The sequence below is a fragment of the Colobus angolensis genome, unplaced genomic scaffold (assembly GCF_000951035.1).
Source record: "Colobus angolensis palliatus isolate OR3802 unplaced genomic scaffold, Cang.pa_1.0 Scaffold172, whole genome shotgun sequence".
In the NCBI taxonomy this organism is placed as follows: domain Eukaryota; kingdom Metazoa; phylum Chordata; class Mammalia; order Primates; family Cercopithecidae; genus Colobus; species Colobus angolensis.
The window spans coordinates 1,986,521-2,011,678 of NW_012114844.1; the positions used below are offsets into that span (position 1 = coordinate 1,986,521).

Sequence of the window (25,158 nt, forward strand, 5' to 3'; positions counted from 1 at the left end):
CAAAAAAAAAAACAAAAAAAAAAAAAAAAAAAAACAAAGATGAAATTAAATATATAGCAGTTTTTAAGCCATGATTGGAGTACACATTTGCCCTAAATAAGAAAGATCTACAAAACATGCTCTTTGAGTGGGCTGGAAGCCCTGAAACCATGTGTAGAGATGAGAATGTTACTCTAGCATAACACATGTCCTAATAGTAATGATATTTGCTGATTTTTTAAACTTATAAATTCAAATGATAGAAATCAATGGAAAGTCACTTGTGACTACCAGGAAGAATGGAGATGTTTGCAACCTTAATTCTGTAGTAGTAAAAGTTAGGCTGATAGCAAGCAGGAACTGGGGGTAAGGAAAGGGAGGAGAATTCAGGTGCTCATGCAAGGGAACAGAAGAAGAAATAAAGCTTATGTACATTACCTAAAAATCATAAACACTCTCAATGAAAAACCAAAAATAACTATGAAACATTGGAAATAGTAAAAGGAAGTCAGCAAGATTGGTTAACTAAGAAAAATTCTCACTTCTTAGCAGAAAGTCAACAAATAACTGTCTAAAGTTGTTCCTGGGTATTAGGAGTCAAGAGGAAGGAGGGGTGGCTCTTGCTTTTCATCATAATCTTTTCAGTTTGACTTCTTACATTGTCTGCATATATTATTTAAGTAGAAACATTGAATGTTATCATTAAAATGCTACTCATGTCATTTATTACAAAGTCTTCTCACTGGAAGGCTGGTATATCTTAGTACATAATAACACATCTTACTGTACTTATGATGGCATATTCTCCATTAATACCCTAAAGGCATTCCTCCTTTAAAAAAAATAGAAGAGGGAGTTACTACCTTGTATGTTGCTGTCATCACTGTATGAGGACATGAAATGCAGGCATTATTCTGACTGACTGACAAAGTTACACAAAGTTATTATATCTCTCCTCTACCTTACTCTGCCCTTCACAAATCAACCTGTCTCTTCAGCTGTAGCAAAATGACGCCACTCTGTTGGAATGATGCTGCAGGCCTCCAAGTCACCAGATGCTAATTTGCAGTAATTACATTTAAGAATCTGATCTAAAAACCAAGACTGAATATTAATAAGGTCAGTGGCAAGGAGATATTGATGGGCAAAGCGTGGGGTTTAGAATTACAAGAAGTGGCTGGACACAGTGGCTCACGCCTGTAATCCCAGTACTTTGGGAGGCTGAGGTGGGAGGATCACTTGAGGTCAGGAATTCAAGACTAACCTGGCCAATATGGTGAAACCTCGTCTCTACTAAAAAATATAAAAATTAGCCAGGCATGGTGGCACATGCTTGTAATCCCAGCTACTCCGGAGGCTGAGGCAGGAGAATCACTTGAACTCGGGAAGCAAAGGTTGCAGTGAGCCGAGATTGTGCTACTGTGCTCCAGCCTGGGCAACAGAGTGAGACTCTATCTCAAAAATAAATAAATAAATAAAATTTAAAAATAAAATAAAATTACAAGAAGACATTTAATATAGATAAATATTTTAAAATCTTCAACGCCAGCTTAAAAAAAAAGATAAACTACAAGTTAGAGGCCTGATCTGGCAATAGTTTACAGGGGGAAACATTTCTGAGGGAGGCGCTTATAATTGACCAAAAGCATGGGACTGTTAGAAAAGCTTACACAGGCAATGTTCAAATCTCAAACAATCCTATGGTCCTAATCTAAACTACCTTCCTGACAACTCAAGTGGGCTTCTGTTTTGTTTTGTTTTTATTTAATTATTTATTTATTTATTTTTCAATAATCAGGCAGTCTGCCTGAACTGGAACAGGTTCAGAGAGACTCCCCAGACAGACCTCTGTATTCCACAATGATGGGCCTACCAGCTAGTAGTTCAGTTAGGCGAGCAGCAGCATCCTTACTCAGCAGTACTTGTGAAATCATGTGAATATTTTATTGTAACCATTTTCAAATTTTGTTTCAGAGCATCTTAAGCTCCTCAGGAACCTATTCTGGGGAGAAGGTTGGGCTTCCTACTCTGGTTCAATCCTAATTCAACTTTTGAAGAAAAATGGTTCCAATTTTTAAAAATAAAGATTGCCAAATAAAGATTTTAAAACCACTGTTAAAATGCATTTTGCAGCTGGGCACAATGGCTCACGCCTATAATCCCAGCACTTTGGGAGGCCGAGGCAGGTGGATCACTTGAGGTCAGGAGTTCAAGACCAGCCTGGCTAACAGGATGAAATTACTAAAAATACAAAAATTAGCCAGGCGTGGTGGTGTGCACCTGTAAACCCAGCTACTCAGGTGGCTGAGGCATGAGAATCGCTTAAACCTGGGAAGCAGAGGTTGCAGTGAGCTGAGAATCACGCCACTGCACTCCAGCCTGCACAACAAATTTAAAGTCTGTCTCAAAAAAAAAAACAAAAAAAAAAACAAAAAAAACAAAACATTTTGCTATAATTTTATGAGTGGAAAATAGAAAAAATTAAAGTGCTCAAATTAATAATAAGCACAAGACTCAAACTTAATATGGATGAGGCAAAGATGAAAAGTATCAGCTATGCCAGAACACTGATTTTTTATTTTTTTGGCCCCCATCAAATGCTCACTAGCCTCTGGCTGATAGAGTGCATGTTCAATTGTAAAGGAAAACAAGAACATGTAAAGCACATGTGTGAAAAACTAGAAATAAATGTCATTTAAAAAACTATTAATAAAAATAAAAACATAACTAGGGAAATATTTTTAAGTAAGCTTTCAATGAATGGAATCTTCCCTATAACAAGTCTATCATCCTGCTCAAAGCAACATTTTCAGAAATGCTTTTCAGATAATAGTAGGCTGTTTGCTCATTTTTAAGTCTTATTAACTGGCGAGATGAGGTCATGGGAGAACAGATCCACTGCACTGCCCCTCGTCAGACCATACCTGAACTATAAGCCTGTCTCAGAAATTCTGCTCAACAGGGATGTGTTCAGAGAGAAGGACAGGGATGGTGAAGAATTTGGAAACACCTTACACAAAGAATGGTCAAGAGAACTGGGAATATTCAGGCTGCAAAAGAAATGATTAGGTAAGAGAATAATTTAATCTACTTCACCCAGGATGTATTGAGGCTCCACTTCATGTTAGGTTCTGTAGGGAATTCAAATATGAACAAGATGCCACCTCTGCCGTCATGGAGCTTACTAACCAGCAGTTTCCAAATATCTGATGGGATGTAAAGTGGAGTGACAACAGAGAATTAGGACTGTAGAGAAAATTAAAAGACAGACCAGAACTTAGGAGAAAACACTGTTCTTCCTAGAAGGATTCAATTGTTAATATTCAAACATTAACAAATGTTAATATTCAAATGTTAATATTCAATTCAGTTGATTCATTCAGTTAATGCATTCAAACAACATTTATTGAGACTAAATAATGATTAATAATATTAAAAAATTACTGACAAAGACAAATTCAGGGTTCAGGTGTCTAGCCACCTGGGAATTGGAGGGATTTGCAGGAGAAAGGAGAAAGCAAGACAGGGACCATATGGTTAGAGGTAAATTATTATTTCCCTAGAAATGAGTTCTATTTATTACATTATTCAAATAAACACAAAAGCTAAACAAACATAAATTGCTAACAGGCTATGAAATTATATCAAGAACCTAAGATTACAATCAAATTTTGCACTTGACATTAGCATTTTTTTAAAAAAGAACTTAAAAAGTCTTGAATCAAGTATGAGTTAGACTAAATGAGTAGCTCCTATACTTCTAGATTTCATATACTTGCAAACTGCCCCTCTCGTCCCCGCTCCAGTAAAAACAGACAAATGATTTACAAATAAAATACTTTTAAAGACTACTTGAAGAACAAAAAGCAGGAGAGGCAAAAATCTCACAATACTGGACCTGCTAAATAGATTTGGCTTCAAGGATCTACCACTGTTTTCGTTTTTCCTATTTTGCTGTGGATAAGTAAAAATGTCTTCCTGCACCATGCACTGGCATGAGGGATCCACTGGATTACCTCAACTCTCCTGTCCCTTCCGAGGACCATCTGACTGTATACTATAATGGTTTCCCCAGCAACAGAGGGGCTAAAACCTTATAATCCACTCATAAATATAATGGTTTTTACAGGACACAACATAAGTAAGCAGAGACCACGCCCCTTCATCTAACTGGCTATAATTCAAGAAGACTAAACTTCAATGGAGTGAAAAGAGAGGGGAGGGATTTAAGATGATTTCCTTTATTAATGGCATCTTACACTAGAGATCCAACCTACCAAGAAACCTACAGAGGCTCTGGACACAACTGTAGTTCTTCTATTGCCAGGGCCCTCTCATTTTAGGGTTAAAGGGACCTTCTTACTTTGTAGAAATTGTGGGGGACCTACAGACTACCAAGAACACATGAAGCAGAGACGTTTCCAACAAGATGACAGGGCTTGTCTTCAGTGGCTGTCCCTGTGGTCTGGAGACAGAAGCATGTCAGAGCTTAGTCTGGGATTAGGTCAAAGAGCCTTTACTGAGAACTGCCAAGGACCAGGCTCCTGAGCAGCTAGTTATAATCAACATCCTTTATCCCTGGAGTATGCACATCTCCAGGAAACCACCTGCAATGATAAGCCAAGCTCTTGGAAGATAAGAACCCCCTTCTCTAGTTCTTAGAGTTAGGCACGTTGCAGAGACTCCATAAATACATCAGACTGACTTTTAAAGATTCTGACTCCCTGTCTAACAAGATGCAAGTCAGTAGGAAAAACTGGTCCTTGTTTAAATAATCAGGAATAAAATGTTGCTCCAGATAATTTAATACAGTTTATCATGGCTCAAGAAAACAATTACAGTAATGTCCATAAGCAGACTATAAGAAATAAAATTGAATTGCTCTAAATTTTTGTTAAGGACAAATAGGGAAAGACTGTTGCTAGACTGTTTGGACACATGGCTTTATTTAGACTGACATAAGCATTACAAAGCAAATGACAAAAACGACTACTAATGGCAACAAGTTAATCCAGACAACTGCACACTGAAAACATGTAGAAGTCAAAAGAAATACATCGAAACCTTGCACTCACTAGTTAACAGCCATGTGGGCAGCACAGAACCATTCTTAGGAACCAAGAGAGTGTATGCGAAAGTGCTTTGAAGATCACAAACCCATTTAGAAATAGGTGGGATGCTATTTTTCAAGTCTTTGAAAGCTGTCTACTACTATAAATTCATTTATATCTTTCCCCCATTCCTTTCAGTTTTTTAAAAATGTATTCTATCCAACTTACATGTAAGCCCTTTGCAAACACTTACCCATTTACTATAAATAACAATCCTACTATATTCACAATTATCATTTCCCCGCTTTACAGAAGAGGAAACTGAGGCACAGAGATTAAACAGTGCAGGCAGGATTCAAACCCAGGTGGTCTGGCTCTACTGTCCTTGTTCTTAACCCAGGCCCACCTACAGTTATCCAGGTTTCTGTTTACTAATCCTCAGCCATCTTCCTCTGAACAGAATCAACAATAAAAAATGGTAAAGCAGTCAGAACCACCCAATCCAAATGGTGAGAGGAATCTGAATGGCCATTGCAATTCTTTCCTTCCTTTCAATTGATTTCCAAAGACTCAGGAGAAATTTTATGTTATCAGCAAACAGACAATACAGAATTCCATGAGGGGAAAACCTCTCTAGGGGTATATAAAGTAATCTTTTAAAATACAAACTGTGTATTTTTTTTTTTTTTTTTACTGCAGAATATTATACCTAGCACTTAAGCCCAATACCTGACACGTATCAAGCGCTCGATTTGTTGAAAGACTGCAATTTCAAAGCATTTTAATTTATTGTCATGCTCAGATACTGTATTTTTGAGAAAAGAAATCCAAAAATATATTAACACTATGAACTGAGAACACTGGTGTCTAAACGTTTAGTCATGCATCCTTTTTCATAAAAATGAGAGCATGTGCTCCCGATTTGTGTGTGTCTGCGTGTGTGTGTTTTAAAACACTACAAAATCTACAGAAATTGAAAACACATAAAAAACAATGAAAAATAATAAATATTAAGACAAAATATAAGTTTTGGTGCTGTCTTTCTGTACCCCTAATGTAGGTCTTGAGCATTTTCTAGATGTCCACCCCTGCCACCTTGGAAGACTATGCATGTAGTGAATATTTTCTAATTTTAGAGCATGGGCTCCAGGGTCAGGCTGCCTGGGTTCAAATCCTGGCTCACCTTTTAACGTGGTATGACCTGCCACATATCATCTATCCAGGTCCTAAGTTTCTGCATCTGTGAAATGGAGACAACAGTTCGTACCTCACAGATAGGTGATGATTAAAATTACGTAATATGTGAAATGTGCTTAGCATAAAACAGACGTTCAAGGAGTGCTGGTTACACTAGAACTACAATCTAATGCAAACTGCCTACTTTATAAATAGAGACAGGCTGGGCATGATAACTCATGCCTGTAATCCTACCACTTTGGGAGGCCCAGGTGAGCAGACTGCTTGAGCCCAGAAGTTAAAGACCAGTCTGGACAAAATGGCAAAAATCTCTTCTCTACAAAAAATACAAAAATTAGCCAGGTGTGGTGCCCACATGTGTAGTCCCAGCTACTCAGGAGGCTGAGGTGGGAGGATCACCTGAGCCCAGGAGGTCAGAGGTGTGATGAGCCATGACTGTGCCACTGCACTCCAGCCTGGGTGACAGAGCAAGACCATGTCTCAAAAAAGAAAAATAATAAATAAATAAATATATGTGTGTGTGTGTATGGAGACAATGAGACCCAAAGATACTATAAAACTATCCAGGCCACACAGCTGTGTACCTCAATGTTTTTTTGTTTTGTTTTGTTTTGTTTTTTTGAGAGGGAGTCTTGCTCTGTCACTCAGGCTGGAGTACAATGGCGCGATCTCTGCTCACTGCAACCTCCACTCCCGGGTTCAGGCCAGTCTCCTGCCTCAGCCTCCTGAGTAGCTGGGATTACAGGCACCTGCCACCATGCTCGGCTAATTTTTTGTATTTTTAGCAGAGACGGAGTTTCACTATGTTGGCCAGGCTGGTCTCAAACTCCTGACCTCATGATCCACCCACCTTGGCCTCCCAAAGTGCTAGGATTACAGGCATGAGCCAGTGCACCCAGCCTGTACCTCAATGTTAATGAAAGCCATTGTTCTCCCAGCTCCAGACCAGTGCTCTGTTTACAGCATACCACTAATTCTGGATAAATGGGACACACTCCTGGAGTTCCCTATCTTTCTTTCCATTTTCCTTTCTAAGACTGATTTTGGGAAAAAAAAAAAAAAAAGACCAAGACCTCAGCGGCTTTACTTTGGTAACTATTTAGTATTAAATTTGTCCACAACCTTCCTTAACTCTACTCTCATAGTGCAATCCATATCCCAAAAAACGGCAGGACACTGTTACCACGGCACACCAAGGAGAGCCTGGCTCTGCAGCTGGCTCATCACTGTGCCTGAGAGCTGCTGTAGGTGGCAAGAAGACACTGCTGGGAAGTTAGAGAGCTATGATTTGTGCATTTCTTTTTTTTTTTTTTTTTTTTTTTTTTTTTTTGAGACGGAGTCTCGCTCTGTCGCCCGGGCTGGAGTGCAGTGGCCAGATCTCAGCTCACTGCAAGCTCCGCCTCCCGGGTTTACGCCATTCTCCTGCCTCGGCCTCCCGAGTAGCTGGGACTACAGACGCCCGCCACCTCGCCCAGCTAGTTTTTTGTATTTTTTAGTGGAGACGGGGTTTCACCGTGTTAGCCAGGATGGTCTCGATCTCCTGACCTCGTGATCCGCCCGTCTCGGCCTCCCAAAGTGCTGGGATTACAGGCTTGAGCCACCGCGCCCGGCCGATTTGTGCATTTCAATGCATGCGCATTTTTCCTTAAAAAAAAAAAGACTTACAAAGTAGTAATAATAGACTGCGGGTGGTGAGTAGAACTGTAGATGTTGTAAGAATGGTGGAAGGTTAATAGTTGCTGCAGGTGATGAGACCGCCATGGAATTTATGTTAATATTTTCCATACATTGTATACGATTTGAGATTTTTCCATTATGAAGTTTTGTTTTGTTTTCAATAAACAACATGGCAAAGTAACAAAAAGACAGCAAATGCACAGGTCTCATGGATCCGAGGAGATGAAGCCGATAGATAGGCAGTCAATAAAACTATAGATTTAGAAAAAAATTGTTTGAATTCTGCATTATTTTCATTAAAAAGTGACACTTCAAGTATAGGCATATCCTTCAATCATAACAACCACAGTCACTTTTCCCAAGTATTATGAAAACATATTAGAATGAGATAGCTGTCAATCCACATATGGAGGGCTGTACTACACTGACAGATGGACACATTCCTCCCCAACACACGACAAGAAGAGCAAACATTCCCTTTCTCCTCTGAGCACTTCTATTACTCTTCCTGGACCTCACCCATAGACAGGTAAAGCTGCTCTTATGAAAATAAGCTTTGTCTTCTATATAGAAGTCCAGGCAATTGAAGGATCGATGGCAGGCTATTTCCTGGGCCCAGATGGCTCCTTCTACCCCTCCTTGGCTGGGCTACACATTCACACCCACGCCTAGAGAGAAACCTCAGCAGGAAGCTGGGGCTGCACCAGCCACCTGACTGATGCCTCCATTCCAAGAATCAAAGGAGATGAAGGCCCCACATCCTGAACCTGAAAAGAAAGAGCTCTCAATACAAATCCTACGTCTTACAGTGATTCTACCCAGTCCTTCGACGGAAGAACTATTGTACTGGGCTGTCTGAAGAGTTAGACACTACCTCTGTCCTCAAGGAGATCACATTCCAACAGAGGAGTCAGGTACAGTCATCAGTAAGCAAAGGACCAGGGGATAAGGGCTAGAACAAAGGCATAATCTTAGAACTATGGGGACAGAGAATGGGAAGTCTGTCTTGCTGGCAAGGGAGAGACATGAATGGTGCAGGAGGGCTAATGGATACCAGCATCTGACGACTGCAACAAAGCAGGTAAAGAGCAAAGAAAGGCTATGGCATTTTTCTTCCTTCATAAATATACAGGCAACAGTCTTTCATTCTACCTAGAACTTTTCAGAAAAGAGTTGCAAATGAAGGGACAAGTCCTGAGAAATACAGACTCCAATTGTTTGGTGTGTTAGCTTTGCAGTTCTTTAGCAAATGTAAATAAGAGGATAACTCAGAAATAATACAAGAACAGGTTTCAGAAGATCCAATGCCTGTAAAAGTCCCCAAGAAACTGGTCCCATTTTCAGTTCAGAGAGGAAATACAGGGAAACAGACAGGCAGCAGGCATTATGCAAATTAAAACTGTAATCTTCACCACACTTAATCCTGCCAAAGTAATTATGGTTCTCTCACATTTTACAAATCAAGAAACACTAGTCCACACGGAGTCAGTAGGAGGGTTTTTTTTTTTTTTGGAAATAATCTAGTGGAAGCCAGGAAGCATGCAGTAATGACAAGACCTCTGGCAAAACTGCAGTGCATAGAACCTCCTATGGGAAATCACCCGCCGGCTGCTTGGGGCTGCTACAGAAAGCATGGAGCTGTCCTGCTGCTCTTCTGGGTGCTGGAAAGAAATCTCGGGGGAAATCAGCAATCACCCTCCAGCCACAGATAGTGACCAAAGAGCCACAACCCACAACCTGATGTCACAATCTGATATCAGAATGCTCTCTCCTACAGAGAGACACCTGTCATTCAGTGATTCATGAGAGCATCTGAGCCTCAACACTGGGTTCTTTTAAAGGCCACCACTGATCAAAGATGCTAAGAAGCCAGATGAGCAGAGCGCCTACAGGTTGATTTTGGCACAGAAGCAGAGGTAGGTCTACCCCAGGAAAAACTGCCAATTCTTTCAGGTTTGTTTTTGGCTTAACTGCCTTTCCTTCTCTGAAGGGAGAATTCCCAAATTTATTTCTAGCCCAGACCTCACTCCTGAACTCCAGACTTATATTCTATTGCTTACTCTACATCTCCATTTAAAGGTCTGATGAGCACCTCCAGCTCAACGAATACTCCTGATCTATGCCCTGCACCACAATTCTGAGCCACTGACAGCCCTCCCCATCTCAATCAACAGCAATTCCGCCAGGCGCGGTAGCTCATGCCTGTAATCCCAGCACTTTGGGAGGCAGAGGTAGAGGCAGGAAGACTGCTTGAGTCCAGGAGTTCCAGCCTTGACAACACAGTGAGACTCCATCTCCACAAAAAGAAAAAAGTTAATAAAACTGAAAGAAAAAAAAAATCAGTCTCAGTTTCTAGTTTTCCTGTTTCTCAAGCCAAAATCCTTGACACTCCCCTTCCCCACTCTGCATCAGCAAATACTGTTGTTGGTTCTGCCTTTAAAATACATCCAAAATCTCACCACCACTGTTGCTAACACTCTGGTCCAAGCCACCAGCATCTCTCATCTAAACTACTGCATCTGAATCCTAATTGGTCTCTTGCCTTCCTCCCTTGACATATCAGCTCCTCCAATTTGTCATTAACACAGAATGATCCTTCTGAAACCTAAGTCAAATCATGTCACATCTCCACCCAAAACCCTCCAATGGCTCCCATTTCCTGCTGTCAAAGCCAAAGTCCCTGCAATGGTCTGCAAGGCCCTATTTGACCAATGCCCTCGCCCCTCCCCAATTACTCTCAGCCCTCATCTCCTACTACTCCTCTTAGTCCTGCACCCCTTACTTGCCCTGCTGTAGCCCCCCCTGGCTTCCTCGATGATCTCTACATCTGCCAACCATGCCCCATCTTAGGACCCTGGTCCCTCAGCCCATTTCTGCACATTAGCTAATCCCTCACTGCTTTGGGCTACGTGTCATTTTCTGAATGAAGCATATCCTAATCACCCTTTAAAAGTTGCAACCAACCCATCCAGTCTCTTGCCCCAATCCAATCCCCTTGCCCTGTTCTGTGTTTTCCTCTAGCACTTATCATATTTGAATAATAAACTATCATTCACATAATCATTATGATTACTGTTTTTCACGGGCACTTGTGAAACAAAGCTTCACAAGAGCAGGGGTTTTGTTTGTTTTGTTCTGGAAGAAAGCCTGGCCCACAGTGGACACTTAATACATTTGTTAAACACGCAAATCCAACAGGATATGAGGTACGTCAGAAAGGAGTATTTCAGAATTCAAAATCCTGGAAGCAGAGCATTCCAGGTGATCACAAGGTACAAGATGTGGCCACAGGTGTAGGTTGCTGCAGAGCTGTGCAGGGTGGAGGAGGAGAACAATGAGGGAGAGGCCGGGAAGTGTGAGGTAGGGCTGCTAAACAGGCTCTCAGCAGCCCAGGATATCCACACTACACGGAATGAAAGCAGGAGATCCAGGGGTAAAGAAAATGGTGATCTAGATGTGCGAGTCTCCGAGGAGTATGCAACTATATCCTGGAGGCCAACAGCTACCAATAGCTTTTTTATTTTATCTTTTTTTTTTTTTTTTTTGAGACAGAGTCTCGCTTTGTCGCCCAGGCTGAAGTGCAGTGGCGTAATCCCAGCTCACTGCAACATCCGCCCCCTGGGTTCAAGCGATTTTCGTGCCTCAGCCTCCCAAGTAGCTGGGACTACAGGTGTGCGCTACCACACCTGGCTAATCTTAGTATTTTGGGTAGAGATGGGGTTTTACCATGTTGGCCAGGCTGGTCTCAAACTCCTGACCTCAAGTGGTCTGTCTGCCTCAGCCTCCCAAAGTGCTGGGATTACAGGCGTGAGCCACCACGCTGGGCTCCAATAGCGTTTTTAAAAAATCTATATATTTATATTTATAATATATACATATATTTATAAAAGTATACATTTACTGCTAAAAAATTTTTGAAACCTCTGGTATAATACAAACTGCAAGTTGCCCAATGACTATTCCTGCTCCAGCAAAGGAGATTCGCAGAAACTTCCAAGGAGCAGGTAGTGTTTTACAAGCATGGTCACTACGTGGGGTCTCCAAGTGCCTCCCTCAGGAACTTCATGTCCCCAGGTTCCTAAAATACAGACAACCCACCCTCCCTAGCAGGCCTGCAGTTTAAAAATGATTGTATCTGGGCCTGCTCCACAACTGTTCTCTCAGAGTCTTTGAGGATGGGGCCTGGCATCTATTTTAACAAGGCCTCCCAGTAATTCGTACACTAAAGTTTGTGAACTCTGTTATTACCAACTTACTTATCTATTTACTCAACAAATATCCAATGAGCACCCATTACCCACCAGGCTGCACTGGTCCAGGTGCCTGAGAGGAAGGAGTGAGTGAAGCTGACCACGCAGAGTTAAGCCTGCCCCCTATACTGGAGAATTCAGGCTTAACTCATAAAACATATGGACAATTCACACCTGTAATCCCAGCACTTTGGGAGGTTGAGGCGAGAGGACTGCTTGAGCTTAGGATTTCAAGACCAGTCTGGTCAACATGGCGAAATGCTGTCTCTACTAAAAATACAAAAATTAGCTGGGCGTGGTGGCACATGCCTGTGATCCCAGCTACTCGGGAGGCTGAGGCATGAGAATCACTAGAACCCAGGAGGCAGAGGCTGCAGTGAACTGAGATCACGCCATTGCTCTCCAGCCTGGGCGACAGAGCAAGACTCTGTCTGAAAAAAACAACAAAACAAAACAAAAAAATAGAGAAGAATGTGAGGTGCGGAGAATGGGCTAGTGTAGTAATTCCAGGACAAGCTATCAAGAGCCTAGAATAAAGAAAGGAGGATAAGGAAAACAGAGGAAATAATAACAGAAACGTGTGGCTGACCAGATATTCAGATGAAGAAGAGAAAGGGACCACAGAGGACTCTGTGACTTGTAGCCTGGATAAAAGGAAGAGAGAGAGAGAAGCATGAAGAGCTGTGCTGACAGTGCCCGGGGCCCAGGCGTGGAAGGATTGTCCCGTGGGCGCAGCCAGAGGCAGCTGGAACCCTTGCACTGCAAGCTCCCACTGAGCTTCAGGGATGGAAACAGGAATTGGAAGCCATGTATATTTTTAGTTTAATACCTTCTTAGGCTTTTTACGGTTTTCTTGGAATTTTTAGTAGACAAAACTAGTTTATTCCAATTAAATATATGATGAGGTTGGGGCTCAAAAATGGATATCCCCAAATACAGTACTTTGACAGGCTGAGCTGCAGAAGCCTCAGGAAACCTCTCTGCCCCTCCCCACCAAAACTCTGACTCTCCCAAACCACAGCATGAAGTTGTTCTCTAAAGTTCCCTTATGGGCCTTAAGTCTAGATTATGCTTGTCCAACCCTCGGCCCAGGATGGCTCTGGATGATGCGGCCCAACACAAATTCGTAAACTTTCTTAAAACATTGTGAGATTTTTTTGCGCTTTTTTGTGGGGGGGCTCATCAGCTATCGCGAGTATTAGTATATTTCATGTGTGGCCCAAGACAATTCTTCTTCCAATGTGGTTCAGGGAAGCCAGAAGATTGGACACCCCTGATCTAGATCCACCAAAGAAGAAAATGACTTCTGGTGCCTTCTGTAAGTTTTTATTAACTGAACTCCTACCGCACTACTGCAGGAAGAAAGACTGCAGTCTGTCAACACACCTAGACAGACTTTTGTCACAAACCGCTGTCTGCCCTGCGGATCCAACAGACTTTGTCTCAGGCCACTGTATGTTCTTCAAGTCCATTAAATTCCCCTAAAAATCATTTACCATCCCTCTAAAATCATCCACACTTTCCCACTTCCCTTTCCCCTAAGAAGTAGGGCATATAAGAATATGCACTCCCTCAGGATATTGGGTATTCTGTAATTTTTCCCCTGTGCACACAGATTTATATGCCATTTCTCCTATTAATCTGCTTTTTATCAAGTGGTTTTTCAGCAAACCCTCAGCACACAAAGAAGTTTTCCCTTGGCCTCTACAATGGCATGTTCATTTTTTAACGTACTTATTTTATCCAGTCTAGTTGTACACTATAAAACAAGCTTCAAAGTGATTCGCATGCAAATCGTCCTTTCCTAATAGTTATATTAAAATTAAAATAGTATAAAGTTTACACATTATAAGGACAACGGTGATAGTTAAACATCACGACAACAATCAAAACTAGAGAAACTGAAATACCCTTGAGTTATGTCTGACAATAGGGATAAATCAAATTATTTAAGTGAGATCAGCACACAAAAATCATGTTCTGGTATCATAGACCTTTGCAGGCCATATAATCATCCCTGCACAGGGTTTAGTTATGTCCATGACAATCTCTAAAAACAGTCTGAGATTAGGTAAGAATTCTCATCTGATTATCAATCATAATCACGGAGATTTTAGCTAGTAGATTTATATTTAACATCTGGAAACTCACTTTTTGTGGATATATTCTGAACACAAGCTCCTTTACATTTTTCCCTCAAAGTAACTGCCCAGATTTCACTGTAACCATTAAAAAATGTAAAGTGAAGGAGCAAACTAATCATCAGTACTGGTGGTTCTTTTTGCTCATTTTTCCTTTGGAAATTTAAACAGTGCTCTGTTAACAAGTAAGCTTGAGGTTAGGCTCCTCTCCGCCATTCGGCAAGTAATTGACGTACAATGGTTAACTATTCGTCTGAGCACTGAATCTGAATGACCTAGACTTCCTGGAAAACAGAGGTTTCCAATTTCACCATGGAGCCATGGTCCTTTAACACTCTTAAGTGAATCAATAATGTGGGAGTTATCAATGAGCTCCATTACACAGAGCTATGAAAACGCCACATGAATCTGAGGTGCAAGGCATTATGGGAGCATTCATATTTTAAAAGGAAGCTTGCTGTTCAGGTCCCCTGGCCAACTAGGAAAAGGGAAGGTTAACTCTATCTATTAAGGATCGTCCCATAAGTAAAGAGCAACCAGAACATCTTGAATGGTGCACACAATACAAGCTTTTGCCTTCTGGTCCTTGCCATCCCTAACTCTGCTTAGAGAAGTCTCTGATTCCTGCCCAGCTCCAAAAAGCTAAGCCCGGGAACTGCAAAGTGGAGGGAGCAAACCAGAAATGGTTTGCAAAGTAATTGTAGGTGTTGGATTACAGGTAGGGTTTCCTCGCCTTTAAAGATCTCCCTAGGGGATATAAACACCTAGGTAGATGAAATGCTATCAGATTTAAAATACTAATGCATACTACTCTACAAAGCTCTTGAGGCCACAATTCCAAAGAGACTTTCCCCTTAGCTACAAATAAAACTAAAACACCTTTACTGTTCCTCCACTTCCACACCCACCAAGCTAGGCTTGACCTGGGTATTTGTATCTACACAAAGTGGGACAAGAAGCAATTTCTTTAACACTCCTTCTGATCTAAGCACCTAGTTTTCAGCATGATCTGGCATTTGGTTATTATAGCTCTAACAATTTTGTCAATAATCCTAAACGACACCATCCTCTTACTATGTGGAAAGCACTGTGTTAAGCACCTGACAAGGTGGTTGCAGCTATTGTAACCATCATCATCATTTTAACTGAGGCTCCAAATGGTAGAAAACTTGCCTGAGGTCAAGCCGCTAATCACAGGCAGGACCTAAAATCAGGTCTGTTGAACTCTAAAATCTATGCTCATAACCACACACACACACACACACACACACACACAAATCATAAGGAGCTCAGAACTGCAGGGAACATATCTCCCCAGGTTACCCTTGAGACAACCTTGCCCATGTGACTCTGACATAAGACCCAGAATCAGTTCCGGTTGTAAACCCTCTAAATGAAGAATTAAATCATTAAACCATTTCACGCCAGGAACCTCCAACCCAAGTCACATAGAAGTCCGCTGGCACCATCAAGTTTTGGCCATCTTCCCTCTCTTGCCTCTTTTCTCCTGCCTTCTTCACCTGATGCCTGGCCTGACCTCTGCTGCCCCACAGGCTGTTCAGAATTACATCTGCACCACAGATCACTTCTCATCAGCAGTCCCATAGCCCCATGGTGGATGGTGTGTCAGCTGCAGGACAGGAGACAGCAGAGGCAACAAAAGGGAACAGACCTATTTTTCTACAGCCTTTCACTTCCAGGCTTGCAATGGGCATCCACACACACGTGGTCTCAAAAAGGCAATGATGTCACCACTCTACTGACCTGGTTTAAGGAATTAATCGTAGTCTATTCTTCAAGGTCGACGATCTCTTGTCGGACTGAGCTCTGTGTCACACAGGGAGCTCAGTGGAGAGCAGTGACAATTCCATGCAACCCTCCATCCACAACTAGAGGAGGGGCAGGAGCCTGACTCAGGAGGCACAGAAGTGACAGCATCCTGGGGTGTCCACATGCTCACCCAGCCACAGCCCCCTTCTCTCAGGACTGCACCCTCCTGCAGGCTCCAAGGAGGTGGCTGCATTTCTTACAATGCTTTAGCACCAGTCCTCACTAACCTGGGGGTACAACCAGATAAAGCAAGGATGGGAACTGAGCGCATGAAGGAGGCCAGCTGCAGGCAGCCAGGTCAGAGCAAAGCTAGGTGGGGTGGGCCTCAGTGATGTGCAGTGAGTGTGAATGAGGGAAAAGGCTTGAGTGTAGAAAGAGCAATGGGACAGGCACGTGGACAGGAGATGAGAGGAGCCAACCCCAGAGAGAGGCAGCTGGAGAGAGAGAGAGGAACAGGGCAGGAGCTTCAGGCTCCCTGGAATCTTGTAAATATGAATGTGATGATTTCTTTTCAACGACTGCCCCTTCATATGGTTTACTCTAGTGGGTTCCTGGCCACCAAAGATCTGTATCTGAAACCATCTACAGCACTCTCCCCTTATCCACTGCTTTGCTTTCCACAGTTTCAGCTATCCACGGTACAGAACAAGATATCCTGTGAAACACAGATCACATTCACTTAACTTTAATTATAGTGTATTGGTATAATTGTTCTATTTTATTATTACCTACCTGATAATCTCTTACTGTGCCTACTTTGTAAATTAAACTTTATTGTAGATATGTACGTATAGGAAAAAACATAATGTATACCAGATTTGGTACTCTCCAAGGCTCAGGCATCCACTGGGGGTCTTGGAATGTATCCCCCACAGGTAAGGGGCGATCGTTGTATATAAATGTGTAAAAAATCTTTTCTAACATTCCATTTTTTCAACTCTTAACAAATTATAATCAGGGCTGATCTTAATATACTCGCTGGCTCTTGGACATTTCTAGGCTAGTGTGTCTCAACTCTGGCTGTGTGTGTACACACACACACTCATATACATAGACTGTACACTTAAAAAAAAAATCTACCTAGGAGATTCTAAAGTACAGCTAAGGTAGAGATCCACTGCACCAGAGTGAATCCATTGTATTTCCCAATGTAGTCAAGAAAAAGCAAATTCAAAAACATTAGATGCTTTCCCTAAAAGTCAGAAAACACAGACTTACCAGAACACACCTCAGAAGTCATGCAGCTAGATGACATTTTATTGTTCCAGGTTTCAAACAGTGGAATGTGAAGCCCAAAAGTGTGAAGTGTCTTGTTTAAGAGGGCTGCTATGGTTTGAATGCTTGCGCCCTCCCAAACTGATGTTGAAATTTAATTGCCATGGTAACTGGATTAAGAGGTGGGACCCTTAATGGGTGATCAGGCCATGTGGACTCCACTCTTATGAACAGATAATGCCTTATCTCAGAGAAGATTCTTTATCAAAGAGGGAGTCTGTACCTCTCTCCCCTCCCTTGCTTGTCCTTTGGCTTTTCTGGAGGAAGGCTTTGAGCAAGAGCCTTCCTCCCGCCTTTGGTTCAAGAAGCCAGCCAGGAAGCAGAGTAGTCATCATCAGACACCAAACATGCAAGTGCCTCGATCTTGCATTTCCCAGCCTCCAGAAATTGGGAAAGAAACCTCTTTCTTTATAAACTACCCACTCGCAGGTCTTCTGTTACAGCTGTGCAGAACTGACATAGTGAATTAGTGGGAGTGCTAGAGTCAGAACTAATTTTCCTAGTCCAAAAGGTTTTGTTTGTCTTTTTTGAATCACATCTTTTAGATAAAATTAGAAAGCCTATTATTTAAAGCAGCCCTAACAAAAAAATCACTCTGTTATCCAAATAATAATCTCCTAACTGTATGTGTTGAGACTCTGGATTCCTGTACATAGGCTTCTTAAAGTAGAGCAGATTTATAGTTTCAACACAAGCCTAAGCAAAATCCAGTACAGAGGGTAAAGCTGCTATCAAAATGAACAGTGCAATTCCTAAAGCCAGATTTTGGAGTCTTATGTGGGATTATCAACACTGAAGAGAATTGTTACTAAATTTGGAGACAGAGTGAGGAATAGAAGCAGTAATATAAGGTAGGGAATGACCTTAAAGGGAAGCTCTAAGTAATCTCAGGACCATATGATTTAAGTGACTTTCGCGGGGGGAAAAAATGCTTTTTACACCAATATGCCATGGCATCATTAGAGTTTTAAGACTTGATTTTGGTTTTTGGAGACAGGTTCTTGCTATGTTGCCCAGGCTGGTCTCAAACTCCTAGGGTCAGAGATTACAGGCATGAGCCACCATGCCCAGCTAATTTATTTTTTGTAGAGACAAGGTCTCACTATGTTGCCCAGGCTGGTCTGAGACTCCTGGGCTCAAGCAATCCTTCCACCTCAGCCTCCCAGTAGCTGAGACTACAGGGAGGTCTCAGTGAGGCTGTGTCACCGTGCCTGACGTAAGACTGAATTTTAGAGAAGACTGAGCCTCTAAGAGTGCCCTAAATGAAAACAACTGTGCTTGGAAAAGAACACATTAAGGAGTTATTGCCCATTAACACAGAAAATGAAGTCATCTGCCACATCTTTTGCAACTGGATTACCAGGGAAAAGCAAGGCCCCTCAAAACAGAACCATGGGTAAGAAAACTGTGGTGAGAGGAGAGTGAGAGCTCAGATTCTGGTACTGATAAAGAGAGAAAACCTGCAGAACCACACAGCGAAGCAAGCCGGAAGAGCCAGGTATGGCAAAAGGAGCACTTGGAAACAGGCTAAAGGTGGACCAAAGAGAAGGGCTCTGAGTGGATTCCCAAAATGGACTGTGCCTACTTCAATTTCAACAGGTCTGTTCTTAAGAGTTACATTCTTCCTGTTCACATACTGGCTGCCTTGAATTGCAAGCCAACATTCTGTTTCCTTTCTAGAAAGATCACTGTGCTTTCCCCTTAGGTCAAACAGTATTCATAACATTTCTGTTTTTCTTTTTTCTCTTTTATTTTTTTGAGATGGAGTCTTGCTCTGTCACCCAGGCTGGAGTGCAGTGGCATAATCTCGGCTCACTGCAACCTCTGCTTCCTGGGTTCAAGTCATTCTCATGCCTCAGTCTCTTGAGTAGCTGGGATTATAGGTGCCTGCCACCACACCCAGCTAATTTTTGTATTTTTAGTAGAGATGGGGTTTCACCATGTTGGCCAGGCTGGTCTCAAACTCCTGACCTCAAGTGATCCGCCCGCCTCAGCCTCCCAAAGTGCTGGTATTACAGGTGTGAGCCACCACGCCTGACACATTTCTGTTTTTCTGTTCCCTAACCAGTCAAACTCAAGCAGAAATTCTAAGCTTTCTTCCCTTAATGGCATCGTAGTATTCCCTCTGAAAACACTGAGAACAAAGAAGTTAGGTTATTAACTTCAACATGCCCAGGAAAGTAACATGCTACTCAAGGAGAATTCCACACTGGGACTGCTGGCCATGAACACCATTCACAACCAACAGAAGGTGTTTTTCAAGGGTTCCACGACCTCAGAGGATGCCACTACAGTTTTGCTGTGACATGGATTTTCCAATTATGGATCCTGTGAATCACTGACACAAAAGTTATAAAACAGCAAATCATAGTTACATATTCAAAATGCCTCTGAAATCTATTCCATCCTTTTACAACAAAAAGAAATAGCTTGCGATTAACGATACTTCAAGAATATGTAGTACAGGGTCTGGCACAAGCAGAGCATAAATAAATGTGTGTTTAACAGTTTGGGTTTTTTTGTTTGTTTTGTTTTTTGAGACCGGGTCTCGCTCTGTTGTCCAGGCTAGAGAGCAGTGGCGCAATCACGGCTCACTGCAGCCTCAAACTCTGGGGCTCAGACAACCCTCCCACCTCAGCCTCCTGAGTAGCTGGAACTACAAGCACACACCACCATACCTGGCTACTTTTATAAATTTTTTGTAGAGATGGGGGTCCTAACTATGTTGCCCAGGCTGGTCTTGAACTCCTGGGCTCAACTGATCCTCCTGCCTGGGCCTCCCAAACTGCTGGGTTTCCAGGCATGAGCCACCACACCCAGCCTATGTTTAATGGTTTACTGGTCAAATGAAGGAATAAATGAAATATTAAGTCTTTTGTAATTTGCCTTTTGTACTAAAGGCACTGAAAAGTCTTATTTATTTTCTTCTCTCTGCATCTGCTTTCTCTGACTGTATCAACGTTTCTCTGCCTACATTACCAAATGCCTCTTTCCTCCACAGCTTTTGTCACCAGCATCAAAAAGAAGGAGCAAAGATGACTTCTGTGGATGGCATCAGCAAACACCGATAACAAACTGAGTTACAAAAGTCTCGCTCTCCTGTTCCTCCATTAAAATATTTCAGCTAAAATGCTCTGCCTCCTTTACACCTCATTCTTTGGGCTATTTGCTTGTTTGGGTTTATAGTTTCAAATCAGTCTGATTCACTGTCTCTTGAGTCATGCTGCCACTTGTGCACACACAGTCTAAAACTGCTCAGCCCTAAGAGAATCCCCTGGAAAGATGTGTGTTGAGGAGGCTGAATCTGCCTACTCACACCTTAACCAACAGGCAGCCTTTCCTGCACAGATTAACCACTTCACTTCCCCAACTCAAGTGACAACAACACTATGCTCCAATAAGGTGACCCTGATTTTCAGTGTCCTTTCCACAGATATGTCTAAGTAATTTCAATTCATTCCCTCAATTGCTTGTATTCACAACATACTTATATTACTTACCAGTAATGCAAACATAAAACAAGTCTTGATCTTGGGGCTCTCCATCATGCTCAATGAGCTCTCCTCATTGTTCAAGCCACTCTTCCTGGCTCCTTCAAACCCTGCCTCTCCGCTACACTCTCTTCAGTAACTTTTCAAATGTTTAAAATAATCATCTATTGGCCAAATGGCAACAACCACCTTTCTTACCAAATCTACTTCCTCCTGAAACCCTTACTCTGGATTACATGCCCATCTTAATACTCATCATCTGAGGGGATTCACTGTCTTTATCCAAGCATAAGGGGTCTGCATACTGCTAGTATTTACATCTGTTTCGAAGGCTGGACAGCTCACTCTAGCATGCGTAGGAGCTGGCACAGATAGGTAGTGAGATAAAAGATGTAGAGACATACAAAGGATGGGTTAGTATTGTTTTTCTCTTCAATACAGACCTTACAGTGTCACAAGAACACCAATACAATGAATACAAAGTGGATCAGGCCTCAAGCCAATACATCTGGCCCTTTTTTTGTCTATGGTTGTACCTGTGGATATTAAACCCTGAAGATAAAATAAGATCCAAGTACCTGTAAGAGTCCAACTTAGGAAAAATTAAATTTACCCCACTTATTTATGGGGCACCCACTATGTGCAATTCACTCAACAAATACCAACGAGTGCCTATTATTTTAAGACACTGTGCCAACTGTCAGGAATAGAGAAGACATAGTGTCCCTGCCCTCAGAGATCTTTCAGTTTAGTGGAGATACAGTTAAATAACAGATATAGCAACACTGTGATAACTCAAGCAAAGGGGCCAAGTACCAGGTGCACAGGGAACACAAAGAGTGTCCTAATCCAATTAAGATCCAGTCAGGATCCATTGTTCCTAGCACAGGAGAAGAGCAGATACAAAAGGCTAGGTGTGAGCAGAAGAGTGGAGCAAAGTCCTGAGTGTGGGGCTTTGGGGCCTGCAAGGCACTGCACCTTACAGTCCTCCTGGCGGAATAATCTAAGTACAGAGACGGAGATGACTCAGAACAAGGCAAGTTCTCCAATCAGCGTCCTGGGGAGTATGGTTAACTAGGAGGACAGGAAAGATAAAGATTCCCAAAGAAGACATGGGGGATGGCCAGTGGAAAACAGAGTCTCACCCAGTAACAAAAGAATGGGTACATGGGATGGAAGGCATTTCTGCCATGCACTGACCTGAATTAAGCTGTAAAAGAACAGAGAATAGGGTACGTTCCAGGCAAGTTGGAGCAGAAGAATCATACTGAACAGCAACAGGAAAGTGGTTGAGGGGCTGACTGGCTTCAGAATTAGGTAACTCCTAAGTCAGCAGAATAACCAAGACACATAAATGCACCTCTTGAAGAATCTGATAAATATGACAACTGTAGCAATGGTGCCGTGGCAAGAGTACTAAACTGGTAGTCAAGAGACCTACTGCTGATTTGCCGCTAGACTATCCTCCTGTCAGATGAGCTGGGTGAATATGAGCAGTGTCCATACATGAGTTGGGAAATAAATTTAGCAATTCACAACCATCATTCTTTTTTCTTTTTTTATAAAAGCGAAATAGGCTGCGCATGGTGGCTCACACCTGTAATCCCAGCATTTTGGGAGGCTGAGGCAGGAGGATCACGAAGTCAGGAGATCGAGACCATCCTGGCTAACACTGTGAAACTCCGCCTCTGCTAAAAACACAAAAAATTGGCCGGGCGTCGTGGCAGGCGCCTGTAGTTCCAGCTACTCGGGAGGTTGAGGCAGGAGAATGGTGTGAACTCGGGAGGGGGAGCTTGCAGTGAGCCAAGATGGCGCCACTGCACTCCTACCTGGGCGACTGAGCCAGATTCCGTCTCAAAAAAAAAAAAAAAAATACAGTGAAATAAAATAACATATTCTGCTACATGTGTTGCCCATAGAAAAAGTATTGTTCTGTGAAGCATTAGCTTCAGGTATGTAGATACAGACGTGTATACGTGCTTGATGAAAATGTAAAATGTGTTTCTTACTGTGAGGTTACAGTCAAAACAGTCTGAAAAGCACAAGACATGAGGATTTGTAAGGTTCCTTCAAATTCTAAGCTTCGCATGCAGCCTTTAAATTCTAACCTATTTTACAGGTGAATAAATTAACTTAGATATGAGTTGTGGTATAACATTAAATAAATCATGGGCAATCTTTAGACATACCATCAGATAATTCAAAATTATCCAAAATAATTCCCCTTAATTCAACTGATACACCATCAGATAATTCAACATTATTCAAAACGACGCCCCTTAATTCAACTAAATATGACCAAAAAAAAAAAGTCTCCAGGAAATAACTACGCTCCACGTCTGCTGAAACACAGACACACCTGTATATTTGGGGCAAAGGGCCAGTCGCGTGAAGGGCTTTCACTGTAATGCAAACATGCACACACAGGAGCAATGTTCTATGGAAATTCTTTAAAAATCTACTCAAGGTAGCATTTTCATGTTTCAAATTTTAAAAATCTAATGCCAACCTTATTTTTAATACCTTTGCCAACAGCAAATTCTAGCAAGCTATCGACTGTGTGTGACACATACTTTTGAAACCCTTTACTGGAACAGGTGGCTTTTAACTACTTACAGAGTCTGACCCAATGCATCTGCACATGATACATTCTCATCTACCTAAGCCACTTTCGAAAAGCTATAATCCCAATGAGGGCATCCCCTTCAGGACTTCAGGAGGGCATAAACATGCAACATACAGCAAATACTAAGTACTTCCCTATTGGACAAGCCATTTTCCCAGACAGGCAAGGAGTCACTTAGGAACATATGCTTGAGTACGAATGAAAAAAAAAAGATCATTAACGTTGGTGATGTGCATAAGCCAAGCAAACAGGTTTTAGATAAAAACTATAGAAGGGTCCATGGCGACAATAATGCCTGGTGTACTTCTTCTGGGGACTCTTTCATCTGAAGAAATCAAATCTCACCACAGACATGGCCTCAGGCTATTTTCACCATCACTGCTATGAGGCAGGTCGGAAAGGTCACAGATACCCAAACTGGAGCACAAACAGGTAACCTGACCTGCCCACGTATCAGACTTTTGTCTAATTGTGAATAGAAGTCAGGTTTTTGGTTTGCTTGTTATAAAACAACCAGGTCTAACCCCTAAACCATGCCCCCAGTTTGTGCCTGGCTCACAGACACAAAATCCTAAACACTTTTCAGTCCTTCTGTGAATGCGAACTCAAGGTCAGAGATTTCCCAGCCCCTGTAGGATTCAAACTTATCCTGGGCTGTTATGGAGGCAGTGTGGAAGGTGCCAGGCCCACAGCTACCAGCTAACTTCCTGCCCCACAGTGCCACTACTCTGCCCCACCAGGAGGCAAACTCCCCGCTCCACCAGACCCTCCAGCTGCCTCCAAGGCCGCCCAGACATTGTCCTGCCGGCACTTTACAACCAGGAAGTCTTGTAGAGGCCATCCTGTCTCACCCACTGACTTTACAGGGAAGGAAAGTGAGGTCTAGAAACCCATGTGCCTTGCCCAAGGTCACTTCAGCTCGTGCAAACGAAACACAAACCAAGTTGTTTCTTTCTGCCTGGTACTTAAGCACCCACACGCTGCCACTAGCGGTGACCGGAGCCACAAAAGACCCAGCCGGTAGGCCGGCGGCACCCAGGCGAGCCAAAGCCGGCAAAAATCCTCTGAGTCCGAGCTCTCCAGGAACCTGAACGCTGGCGAGGCTTTTGGAGAAGGTGGGAGCAGGCCAGGGAGAGACAAGAAAAGCGAATTTACGGCGGCCAGGGGGCTCTCTGCTGGCCCACAGTCCCGGAGGAGGGGCTCCTGTCCCGGCAGGCCGCCCCAGGGACCCCAAGAGACCTCCACCCCGCCTCCCCAGAGCTGGAAGCCAGGACTGGAGAACCCGCTGGACTCACCGGGTGCGCAGCGCCTGCCACGCGGCGTCGATGTCGGCGTAGAGGTTCTTCTCTGAGGGCTTGCCCGAGCTGACGCCGTAGCCCGAGTAGTCGTAGGAGAAGATGTTGCAGTTGATGCGCGAGCCGAGGCCGATGTAGAAACTGCACATCTGGCCCAGGTCCACGGCGTTGCCGTGCGAGAAGAGCAGCGTGTAGCGGCTGGAGGGCGCGCAGCGCACGAACATGCAGCCGAGCCGGTTGTCCCGGGCCGTGCGCGAGAAGAAGACCTCGACTGCGTCCAGTTCGCGCTGCGAGTACTGCCAGTCGGCGCGCTCGCTGAGGTGCAGGCTGCACGCGCCGGGCCCCG

The 25,158-nt window shown here is 42.9% G+C and overlaps 1 protein-coding gene across 1 annotated transcript in view; it reads right to left on the reverse strand.

Annotated features, from left to right (window-relative positions):
* The window catches only part of ABHD17C (abhydrolase domain containing 17C), a 61,522-nt gene extending 36,370 nt beyond the window's left edge, over nt 1–25,152 (reverse strand). Inside the window, exon 1 of the mRNA XM_011938369.1 lies at nt 24,813–25,152. Coding sequence (XP_011793759.1) covers nt 24,813–25,036 — 224 coding nt within the window. The 5' untranslated portion in view covers nt 25,037–25,152. The remainder of the gene's footprint in view (nt 1–24,812) is intronic.
* Nucleotides 25,153–25,158: the final 6 nt, after the last annotated feature.